General features: G+C 40.1%; 1 protein-coding gene across 2 annotated transcripts in view; it reads right to left on the bottom strand.

Moving 5' to 3' along the window:
• The window catches only part of EMB2759 (embryo defective 2759), a 157,170-nt gene extending 145,012 nt beyond the window's left edge, over nt 1-12,158 (bottom strand). Inside the window, exons 1-2 of one of the 2 annotated variants that reach the window (XM_089394929.1) lie at nt 11,743-12,158; nt 11,505-11,577 (exon numbers count right to left, since the gene is read on the bottom strand). In XM_089394929.1, coding sequence (XP_089251055.1) covers nt 11,505-11,531 — 27 coding nt within the window. In that variant the 5' untranslated portion in view covers nt 11,532-11,577; nt 11,743-12,158. The remainder of the gene's footprint in view (nt 1-11,504; nt 11,578-11,742) is intronic. The other variant, XM_089394930.1, reaches the window with a different exon arrangement.
• Between the last annotated feature and the right edge of the window lie 253 nt (nt 12,159-12,411).

Raw genomic sequence — 12,411 nt, 5'->3', positions numbered from 1 at the left:
AGTCCTAAAGAGGGTGGTTTAAGCTATAGTCCAAGAGAGGAGAAACCTGCCCTATACGTTGCCCTAACCTGCTCCTATACGCAGCCCTAGCCTGCCCTAACTCGTTGTCTAAAAGAATGCCCTAACAGCAGTCTACAAAGGCTACTTAGCTGCAGCAAGAAGGGAGTTGTTTAGAGGATCATCTATACGCAACAAGGTAAGACCTTAACACTGTTTTTGGAAGGGCTTAGGACAGCCCTTAGACGCAACAACCAGGAGACTTAGCCGCAGTCTATACATAGCCAAACGCAGTCCAAAGATGATGACTGGATGCCCTAGCCGCAGCAAGAAGAGACAGCAAGGTAATGTCACTTCAGGACAGCATGGAGAGCTTAGTTCAGAGGACAAGTTGTTGTGGAAGTGCGAATTAGTTTGAGGGTTGTTTGAGGGTGCAAACAGGTCCTGAACAGGGTTGTCTCAAGGATCAAGGAGTTGTGTGTAGGGTTGTTAAGACCAAGCCCAAATCAAGATAGTTTGGACTGCAATCAAGGGGTTTTGAAGTGAGTTGTAGATGACAGCTATACTGTGATAGGCAGCAGGCCTTATCACCTCAAACAAGAGACAACGTGGATAGGCTTGGGGCAGATCTGTGCACAGTATGTACAGTAGCATAATGATGTGATAGGTGGCAGCATGATGAAGGCATATGGTGTTGTATGGTGCAGCCTTAGGACAGTAATGAAGCTTGATGGAGCAAGCAAAAGGGACAGCAGTATGGCAACCATGGAATGGTAATATCACTAACAGTGGGACAAGAGTATGGTACATGGGACAGCAGTGGCAGCATGAGGTCTAGCAATGTGATGATGACTGCAGCACGGTGCAACATGGTGAGGTGCAACATGATGACGCGATGCAGCACAATGATAGGTGAAGGAGTCACCTTGGAAAATCAGTTGAAGCAGCATGTCTTCAACTGATCTCATGTAGAGATGATCTATTCTCTTATCCAGAAAGTCTAAGTGTTGACTTCTGTTGTAAATATACTCTCTCTCTCTCTCTCTCTCTCTCTGTTGAACTATTGAAGACATATAAGAAGAATTGATCAAGGGTTTCCCCACATTGGGATTTGTCCCTGGCTAGCGCCACATCTTGTGTCCTCTTGTCTTGGCTTGTCTTCTGCGATTTATGTTTATGTTTTATCTGCAGTTTACTTTAATGCTAATGTGATTGCTAATCTGGAAAAGATATTGAGCTAACCGTGAAAATTGAAATAAATTGCTCTAAGCATAGAACATACCTAAAGTTAACATGGTATCGGAGCTGAGGTGAAGACAATGCCCAAGCAAGAGTGAAAGAGCAATCACCGAAGACAGTTGGGAAAGGACAAAAGGGTCAATGGATTCCTCATCCCTCTTCAAATTCACCAAGGGTGAAGTCGAAGCAAAGAATATTATCAGAATGGCACAGCGAAAGTTTCAGATGGCCTACCTAAAGATCACTTCAATGGGAAGTCTGGATCTAAGGGTGGAAGGAAAGGCAGATGCCTTGGTTGTAATAAGTTCGGCCATTATGCGAAGGAGTGTCCGAGGTAGGGACACATCACTTGATGATGATAACAATCATTCCAGGGACATCTTTAATGATCAGAGGAATGACAGGTAATGCAAGTCATCAAGGAAACGACCAACTCTTCAGAGAAAGCAAGGAACTCCAAGTATGAAGTATCAAATGTTGTTTATGATAAGATAAAGAAGCATTATCTTGTATTGGCCCTCTCCTTCAGATTCTTTGGGAATCTGGCTTATTGATTGTAGTGCTTCAAGGCACTCCATCGGATAGAAGGGTGCTCTCTCTAATTTGGTAGAGATGGAAACAATCATGGGATTATACTTGGAGCCAATGCCACCTATCCTGGAAAGGGTGTAGGGAATGTTACCCCTCAATTGAATGAGGGTAACTCGATTCACTTACAGAATCTCTTTTATGTACCTGATCACAAGAAGAACCTGGTGTCCATTTCGGCAATGGAAGTCAAAGGTTACAGGGTGGCATTCATCGATGGAAAGGTACGTGTTTAAAAATAAAATTTTCTAAGATGCTTTTGAGTTCAGGGTTGGCAATTTGTATCAAGTTGCAGGATGGTCCATTGGGGACCATATCAGTTGACACATCTCATCTATAGCATCGGATGTCTACTTATGAGGCCCTACCCAAAATGAGTCTTATGGTGACTCAGATGCCTGAATTCAAGAAGAGCATGACGGTACATGTCTGAGATGTACCACAAGAATATCTTACAAGGGGACCATTCCCCTCATGTAGCAGGTTCACAAGTTTGGAACAACCCGAGGAGTTTGAGATTCATGATCGAGAATCTCATGTATACAGGTGGAAGAAATCCCTCTATGGCTTGAAGCAAAACACCCCGTACATGGTATGAGAGGATTGATAGTTGTCTGATGAAGCTGAGATTCACTAGGAGTGAAGTCGATCCAAACTTTTGCTTGAAGGTTGTGGATGATAGACCTCTCATACCGGCACCTTCTGAGGACGACCTCTTTCTGACAAGTGCAGACCCTCTCATTTGCAGAAGTAAGAGGGAGTTGGATTCCAGATTTGGAATGGTAAACTACAAGCCCGTGACTACCTCGATGGAGATTAAATTTCAGAAGTTATGTGATAGTAATGTCGGACCAGATTTGGGAAATGCCTTTGAGTTTCATAAACTCATTCGCATTGATGTTCTTGGTGAACTTTTGTCCGGACATATGTTTGCAGTTAGCATGATGAGCTCATATATGGTTGAGCCTCACTGGATTGGTGCCAAGAATCTTCTGAGATATCTTCGGGTCACAACTATCATGGATTGAGATACACTGCCGGAAATATGAAGCTGCACGATTATTCGAATGCTGACTGGGCAGGCAGTGTGGAGGATCACTAGAGCACTTCTCAGTGCCAGTTCTCTTTGGATTCTGCTTCGATATCATGGATAAGCAGGAAGCAGAAGTCAGTTGCTATAAGCACCGCTGAGGCCGAATTCATAGCTACGAGTATGATCTCATGTGAAGCTGCCTGGTTATGGAAGCTCTTCAGTGAGTGGGGATTCAATTGTTGAGGAATCTCGTATTCAATGATTGCTCCAGCAAATAGACATCAGATACTACCTTATCTAGGATATGGTACGTCGATGAGCGAGGAGCCTCCATCACATTGAGACTGATGTACAGGTCACAGACATGTTGTCAAAGCCCCGGGGAAAGGTCAAATTTGTGACTTTCCTGAACGACTTGGAGTTGTTGAGAGACCTTCGTATAAGGGTCTTGCATGTTGCATGCATTGAGCTTTGGGAGCTAAGTTACCGGAAACGGCTCCCTGAAGGGCCAAAACACCGTTTTCCGTTTCTGATACGTTTTCACCCCAGAAACGGCAAAAAACGGCTTAAATACATTTTTGTTGATTCCAAAACGTTTCGGGTTTTTTTAAGCCGTTTTTCAGGCATTTTCATGGGAAAACCCTCCCGTTTAAAAAAAACGATATGTTTCAGCATTTTTTGATACGTATTTAACAAATCGAAAAACGTTTCAAAAAATCGTAAAACGTTTTTAAAAAAAATCAAAACGTTTCGTGCCGGATAACTTGGGCGCCGTCGGGAACAGATTTTATGGATTTAGCATTTTAGGTTTTGAAGTGGTAACTTACTTTTTAACTTTACAGGCACCCGTTTATGTCATATGATTCATTCTACCCTAAACCCTAAACGACAAGAGCTGAGTTCGCTGCCGCCGAGTTCGCTGCCGCCGCTGAGTTCGTTGGATCACTGTTAGGCTTTCAGACTTCAATTTCTGTTCACGGGAGATTACTTACTGTTGTTACTTCATATCACGTGGGATTACTTACTGGTATTGAAGTCACTACTTAATATCTATGTTACTTCTATAGCTTTACTTTGGTGACATAATATCTATGTAACGTAACCGTAACGGTGTAACCACATTCCTTCGACTTCAAAGTTCAAAGCTGTTTAGATTTGTTTCCATCGTCTTGTTTCATTTAATGACAGGGTGAGAGATGAATTGTTGCAACAAATGCTCAATGAAATATTAGACCACATTGAAATGTCATCACCACAAACTGTTGCGAGAGTTCCAGATTTACATGATTGTTCAGCTGTATATGAAGGAGAGGTCTGCAAATATCGTAGGCTGTAGCTGGCTATAATCCATCAAACGTCCTCACAAAATGACCAAATGCTCTGAATAATAATATTGCCAATTCTGTGGTATATCATTGTTGTCAAACAATGTAAGTGAACACTCAAGTCTCAGACCATCATAATCATCAGATAATATCATAATTCCTTTGTCAAGATCAACTAACAGAATTTCATAGAACCAATGGTTTATTTCCTGAAGTGTGAAAGCCATGTAGTGATCCCTAATTAATGTTATTGCTTTGTTGTCAATTAAGAAACATTTACAACTAGTAGTTTTAACTTTAGACTTTTAGTGCCATTCTCATCCTAATATATGTCCAGACTCCACAATGTTAGAAAAATAGCTATTTAATCCTATCCTATCTTCATGCAAAATTTTCACATGTTAACTTATTATTCTTCTCAAGTATAATACCAACCTATGAGGTGTTTTCGATATATGTAGGACCTAGGTTATGAACAACCATATGAATTATGAGTAATCATTAATGATAGTAGACTGCCAGTCATAGACTCAGTTCATTTTGTACTTTCATAATATGTAGTAATTAATATGCATTATTAATTTTGGTAATGATGGTGTTTGTGTAACTTGTCATGTTGATAACTTGATGATATGTTGAAACTTGAAACTTGAAACTTGAATCATGAATGTTATAATAATCGTTAATGATGATGGCAGTGTTGAAACTTGAATGTTTATGCCATATGTTGAAACTTGAATTGATGATGATGAATCATGATAGATCATAGATGATATTGATAATCTAGATTCTGAAATATGAATGGTAATATGAATTTTTTTATTTTTAATATATATATATATTTATCATGTGCCGTTTCCTGCCGTATCATATCCAGATTTTTTGAAAATTTGCCATATCCGTTTCTAACCCCGTACCCGTATCCGTTCCCGTATCCGTTTTCTGGTAACTTAGTCTGGGAGTTCTAGGGGGCTTGAGGTACTTACTGGAGCAACACACGACCATAGGGTGACTCACCCTCCCCTAATGGTGCGCTATGTACAGGGTGAATAGCTCAGCCTACCCCTGTGATACCCCGAGGCAATTTTGGGACAGGATGATTAGTTCTCCTGTGGAACAGGATGATTAGTTTTCCTATGGGCCGGGATGATTAGTTCTCCCGTGGTGACTGTGGGACAGGATGATTTGTTCTCCTATGGGAGAGGGTGATTAATTCTCCTATAGAGGCATCCTACCCATGCGGTCTGGGACTCATGGGAAGTACCTCTCATCTGATCAATGAGCAGGGAAATGAGGTTAGGGACCATAGTAGTACTATCTATGGACGCATCGTTGTATCTACCGTACTCCTTATGCTAGGATGACCTCCAACTGATCTGGGATCAATATGAGTGGTTTGAGATACTCTCTTGTGATATTGATTTGGGATCAATAAAACTGACTTCAGGTCAATCAGAGTGATATGACAAACTCTCTTCAGATGAAACTGACTTCAGGCTAGTAAAGAATGGTATGAGACATTCTCGATCAATTCTTCTTCTTCATGGTTCAGCAGAGCAGTGCAGGGCACTAATGGCAGAGATAGTACAATCGGACATATGGATCAACGGATGGAGTTCTCCCTAGTTGAGAGGGAGTGTTAAAATTGGCAACTAGGGTCAAGCTCCATATGGATCATCTTATTAATGGCCGCTGATATTTTTCTTGGATCCCTCTCATCAAGAAGTGTAGGATTGATCTAAAGATCATGCGATTCTGATAAGCATTCATGGAGATATGAATTTATTTGTGTTATGGGACAATTTGTCAAGGTCGGCCAGCAACCAAATAAACCCCACATGTGCTCAACGTTTTAGTATAAATAGAGGTGCCTTGAAAGTCATTTGGACACACACTTGGGATCTCTTCCTCTCTACTTGTCTTTGGGTTTTAGTGGGAGGAGAGATCCTAAGGGATTACACTACCCTAATGGAGAAGCCCTAAATCAACCTCTACGCAGTCCTAGGAGGAGACACCTCTACGCATTCAAGAAGGGTTCTATATGTTGTCTTAATGGAGATAAAATTCCCTAGCCGCAGTCCAATCTAGGAGCTCAAGTTGCTGTCCAAGCATGCCCTAATCAGTTGTCAAGGAAGGGCTAATGCTGCCCTATACTCAGTCCTAATGGGAGGTTCAATACTGCCCTAGCCGCAGTCCTAAAGAGGGTGGTTTAAGCCGCAGTCCAAGAGAGGAGAAACCTGCCCTATATGCTGCCCTAACCTGCTCCTATACGCAACCCTAGCCTACCCTAACTCGTTGTCTAAAAGAATGCCCTAACAGCAGTCTACAAAGGCTACTTAGCCGCAGCAAGAAGGGAGTTGTTTAGAGGATCATCTATACGCAGCAAGGTAAGACCTTAACACTGTTTTTGGAAGGGCTTAGGACAGCCCTTAGACGCAACAACCAAGAGACTTAGCCGCAGTCTATACATAGCCAAACGCAGTCCAAAGATGATCAGTGGATGCCCCAACCTCAGCAAGAAGAGATAGCAAGGTAATGTCACTTCAGGACAGCATGGAGAGCTTAGTTCAAAGGACAAGTTGTTGTGAAAGTGCGGATTAGTTTAAGGGTTGTTTGAGGGTGCAAACAGGTCCTGAACAGGGTTGTCTCAAGGATCAAGGAGTTGTGTGTAGGGTTGTTAAGACCAAGCCCAAATCAAGATAGTTTGGACTGCAATCAAGGGGTTTTGAAGTGAGTTGTAGATGACAGCTATACTGTGATAGGTAGCAGGCCTTATCACCTCAAACAAGAGACAACGTGGATAGGCTTGGGGTGGATCTATGCACAATATGTACAGTAGCATAATGATGTGATAGGTGGCAGCATGATGAAGGCATATGGTGTTGTATGGTGCAGCCTTGGGACAGCAATGAAGCTTGATGGAGCAAGCAAATGGGACAGCAGTATGGCAACCATGGAATGGCAATATCACTAACAGTGGGACAACAGTATGGTACATGGGACAGCAGTGGCAGCATGAGGTCCAGCAATGTGATGATGAGTGCAGCACGGTGAGGTGCAACATGATGACGAGATGCAGCACAATGATAGGTGAAGGAGTCACCTTGGAAAATCAGTTGAAGCAGCATGTCTTCAACTGATCTCATGTAGAGATGATCTATTCTCTTATCTAGAAAGTCTAAGTGTTGACTTCTGTTGTAAATATACTCTCTCTCTCTCTTTCTCTCTGCTGAACTATTGAAGACATATAAGAAGAATTGATCAAGGGTTTCCCCACATTGAGGTTCGTCCCTGGCTAGTGCCACATCTTGTCTCCTCTTGTCTTGGCTTGTCTTCTGCGATTTATGTTTATGTTCTATCTGCAGTTTACTTTAATGCTGATGTGATTGCTAATCTGGAAAAGGTATTGAGCTAACTGTGAAAATTGAAATAAATTGCTCTCAGCATAGAACATACCTAAAGTTAACAGTATAGACTTCAAACAATTAGGTATTTTTTTGCTTTCAAGGATGATCACAGGTTCACTGGGACCTTCATCTTCATGATTTGAGTTTTCTTCCTCCCTTGTGGATTCTTCCTCAAATATGGAAGTTCTTCATCATTAACGTCCATCGGAAGGTCCTTTGATTTCTTGAATGCAACACTTTCATCAAATATTACATCTTGTCTTTTACTTCTATTCAGTGTCCTTCCTTTATGTAGATCCTATATACCTTTGAAGTATTATTGTAGCCAACAAATATTAACTTCATGCTTGTAGGATCTAACTTCTTTCTCTTATCCTTTGGAATGTGAATATAGACAGGATAGACAAATATTCGGAGATGGTCCACGCTTGGCTTCTTCGGGAGTCATGTTGTCTAGTGATCTATGAGGACTTCGATTTTGAATATATACAACAGTTTTTGTTGCTTCACCCCATAGAATTTTTGGCAAATCTTGATCATGTAACATGACCCTTACACTTTCTTCAATAGATCGATTCTTTCATTCAGCAACTCCATTTTGTTCGGGATTGTATGGGACTATCAGCTCCCTCTTAATCCCAACCTCCTTACAAAAAGCTATGAGTTCCTTTGAAGTGTATTCTCCTCCATTGTCGAATCTTAAGATCTTTATCCTTCTTTCTGTAAGGTTCTCCACTTCAGCTTTGAATTCTTGAAATTTGTTGAATACTTCATCCTTGGTCTTTAGCAAATAGACCCAAGTTTTCCTTGAGTGGTCATCAATGAATGTTACATAATATAGATGACCTCCAAGAGACTTTGTAGACATAGGACCACAAACATCAAAATGAATGAGATCCATAATTTCTTTTGACCTTGAAGCACTGCTTCCAAATGGTCTCTTGACATTTTTACCTAATGCACATCCCTTGCATACTCCTTCATGATCCTCCTTGAGTTCAGGGATGTCATTCACCATTGAATTTAGAGTTGGTAAGATTTTGTAGTGAAGGTGTCCAAACCTTCTATGCCAAAGTTCACATGGACTTTCTTTAATGTGAACCAAAGCTTGAGAGGGAGGAGCCAGAAATCTGTAGTCTTCCTTCATGAATCCCAATCATCTTTGCATTTTCGATGCTAGAGTTTTTATCCCATATTACAACCTTTCCATCTATAAAAGCAACTTTATCTCCTTTATCTTCTAGACATGAAATAGAAAGTAGATTCTTTTGCAAACCTGGAACAAATAGGATGTTGTTGAGATGAATATTTCCTCCATTCTCTAGCTCTAGCGAGGTTGATCCAATTCCTCTCACAAGATAGCTCTTCTTGTCACCAAGTTCAACAGAGTAGGAGGATTTTCCTCTTGATAAGGTCTTTAGTTGTTTGTGCTCACTTGTCATATGTCTTGATGCTCCACTGTTGATGACCCAGATATTCCCATCTTCAAATGTGTTAGTAAGTGTTGAGAATAGTCCTTCGTCCTTTATAGAAGTCTTGGTCATTCTATCCTTGATGGATAATAGGAGATTCCATAATGCCTTGATACTTTTCTTAAGATGACTTGCTACCATAGAACACTTCTTCAAAGATGTATTGATCTTCATCATGCCCTTAGCAAACCTTAGCTCTAATACCATGTTTAGGAATCTAAAGGGCTATAGTTAGGATGATTTCTCTTAAATTTAATAACTACTTGTGATGTCTTTTTACTGTTTCTTACTTATTAGTTTCTTCTCGTATTATTATGTTATTCTTATCATCAAACAGCCACCAAAACAAGAAGATCAATAGTACACAAGAACACGGGATATACGCTGCAAGCTAGGGCCAAAACCTCTCCACTTGAGAGGAAAACCCACAAATCTCTTCTCTTCTTATAAATTCTTCAAATGGTGAATTCCAAGACCTCTAGACCAAGACCAATACCCTTCCAAGACCAAGTCCGACCTTCTTGATGATGTGTTTCCCTTGTCCAAGTTGAACCTAGTCAAATCTCTTCCAGCAGCACAACTTCAACCCCTAGCTGCAGAATTTTGGCCTCTACTGCAGGTCCGAAATTTTCAGCGCCCAGTAACAGCTGTTGCCTTCACACGTGTGAGAAGATTAGGGCTTCCAAAGCTTCTTTTGACCTTCGCTTGGGTTTCTCCTTCTTCTAGGGCTTGAGAATGACCTAATAGACCTTCCTTCGACCTTCTTTCTACAATTCCTTCAAGTTCGATCTTGCAGCAGCAAAACCCTAGCCTCCTTCCTTGGCACGTGTGAAAGAGAGAAAACAACCCAAACACTTCTCCTTTCCTCCTTCCTTCTTCGTTTCCCTTTTTTTTCTTCTCCTTTGCTTGAATAATGAGAGGATGAATGATGTCTCTATGAGGTCGAGTTCCCTCCTATATATAGGCTTCCAAGGTGGACGAAGTACCCTAATTTAGGCCGACTTGGTCTTGGAGGATATTTTGACTCTTTTAAATACAAAAATAATTATTTTTACAAGTTACAATGTGCCCGACGGGGTCTTTTTCGTATCACAACAACTCTTTTGACATCTTGAACCTAGGACAAACCCTAGAAGCACTCAATGGTGCTTGACTTCTAAAATAAAGGACCTTGAGCATGAAACCCATGCTACAGAAATAATAATAGTTTTCTTTCATTTTACAATATACAAGATTCAAAAGTACATTTCATATTTATGAAGACCAAACCTAGTTACACATTTTTCAACAAAACTCAAGTCAAACTAGCTCCTTGATCTCAAGTCAAACTGGTTCCTTGAACTCAAGTCAAACTGCCTTACTGAACTCAAGTCAAAGTGAGATTAAATCTCCATGCATGGCTGACTTCAATTTAATATTTTTGACTATTGGAAAAATTAGAGAATTTTCCTAAGTCAAAACTAAGAGAAAGTATAATTGTTTGTGGAATTGGTACTACTTATTGTGTATTCAATGATCATCACTGTTGTAGAGATTGAAAAAGTACTGCATTACTGTTATAAAATATGTATCCTTATTGGAGGACCTAACCTAGAATCTCATCTCAAGGGTAATTTCTTAAGAGGGATATCACACCAGTGACCATTAAGTTTGACAAAGTGCAAAACTATGTCATAAAATTCGGCATTATGTTTTAAAATTTATATAATTCAAAATTAAGAAAAGAAAATATATATGTGTGTGTGTAGCCTGAAGTTTGAAATTCCATTTCTAGCTTGAAGTTCAAAATGACACTTGAAGTTGGGCTAAGGTTGAAGTTTAGCAAATTTTAAATTTCAAACTTGATTGGTTGTGGCGTAAGGTTGACGTTTAGCAAATTTTAAATTTCAAAATTGTTTAGTCGTAGGGTAAGAATGCTTGCTTGCTCAGCCTTGCCCTGTCTTTCTTTGGAGGAACAAAAAAATAAAAGTTCCTTAGCCAGCGGTACTCTGTGGTGCCCCTTTCACATGCTATCCCCACGTGCCCATAAAAAAATATAGGATGCACCAAATAACTGGTAAGAGTGGCATACCCCAATTGATGTCCTAGAATTATTTCTTGGACTCTCAAGTGCAGTTATGGCACAGTTTTCTACTGTCTTTAATTGTTCGATAATTCAACAAAGTATTGGGTGTTTTGTCTTTTGTCAGGCATACCGTTATTCTCCATGGTCACAGTCATCTTCATGTTTCTTTAGTCAATCTAGGTTTGACCCATTGTTTTCTATGCCTGTTACAGATATAAATGTTGGCATTCTCGCTCCATTTATTCAGCTTGCTATCATGTTTTGGTACATAAACTTACTGGTATATTACTTTCTCCTACAGATATGATAGGCACTTGCACAATTATTATTAAATCAACCAAAGCATCGTACCCTAAGTTTGATAAGAAAGAGAATTACCTGAGTTTGAGACGGTATCAATGCCATCGTCCCCCTCTCCCTTCCTGCACTCAACTTTCACTTCCGGTCATGCCTGACATTACAAACCAAAATGGATATTACCATAAGCGAATAACAAAACCGTATGAGAAAGAAACCCTCGTGAAGAAAGAGAAACAAAGACGTGCAGAGAGCATCATAGCTCCGTAAATCTCGAAGTATTGTTTTTAAGAATTTATGCGTATGTGCAATTAAACACCTGCTTGTTTTAACATTTTGGGCTCATCCTGGTGTACTCTTTTCGGCTTCTCTACCTGTTTTGGGTTGCAGTCTCTCTCTGGGGCTATCTATGACACCTTCATTAACTGATTGATTGATGTTGTGCAACTGAATGGAATGTAGCAAACACTTGAGATAGGAGACTGGCTGAATTCAAGAAAGGAAAATTGATATTGCAGTGGGCTCTAATGGCATTCGTGAAAAGAGGGCTGCTGCAGCAATTGTGGCTTTAAAAAACAGGCGTTCAGCAAACAGCCTTATCGAAGTGTTTCTAGATAGTATTTATTGTCCCTTATAGTCAGCATAGAACAGTCGGGTGGTCGCGTGGAGTCCTCCATGTCCCTTTTTTTCTTTTCAGGCTCTGCTGGTGGGGGCACGGAGGGATAACTAGAGATTGGGATGGGGTTTAGCCATTAACTATTACGGGAGTTGAACATATAAAATAATTCAAGATTTAAGAAAATTAAGTAATAATGCGAATATATTATAATATAAATATATTTTACTGTTTTATTTTAATTGATAATAGAGAGATATGGCATAATTAACATACCATAAATTGATAACTTTATGAAAACCTCCACTATTAATCTGAAAATCATGTTATATTGAAAGCTTTATGTTATTGAGTACTAGTTATGGGGGATGA

The sequence above is a fragment of the Pinus tabuliformis genome, chromosome 1_2, assembly GCF_031772625.1.
Source record: "Pinus tabuliformis cultivar Carrire ecotype Pingquan chromosome 1_2, CPIR1, whole genome shotgun sequence".
NCBI lineage: Eukaryota > Viridiplantae > Streptophyta > Pinopsida > Pinales > Pinaceae > Pinus > Pinus tabuliformis.
Note: the sequence above shows the minus strand (reverse complement) of the source record. Positions and strands in the feature narration are given on the sequence as shown.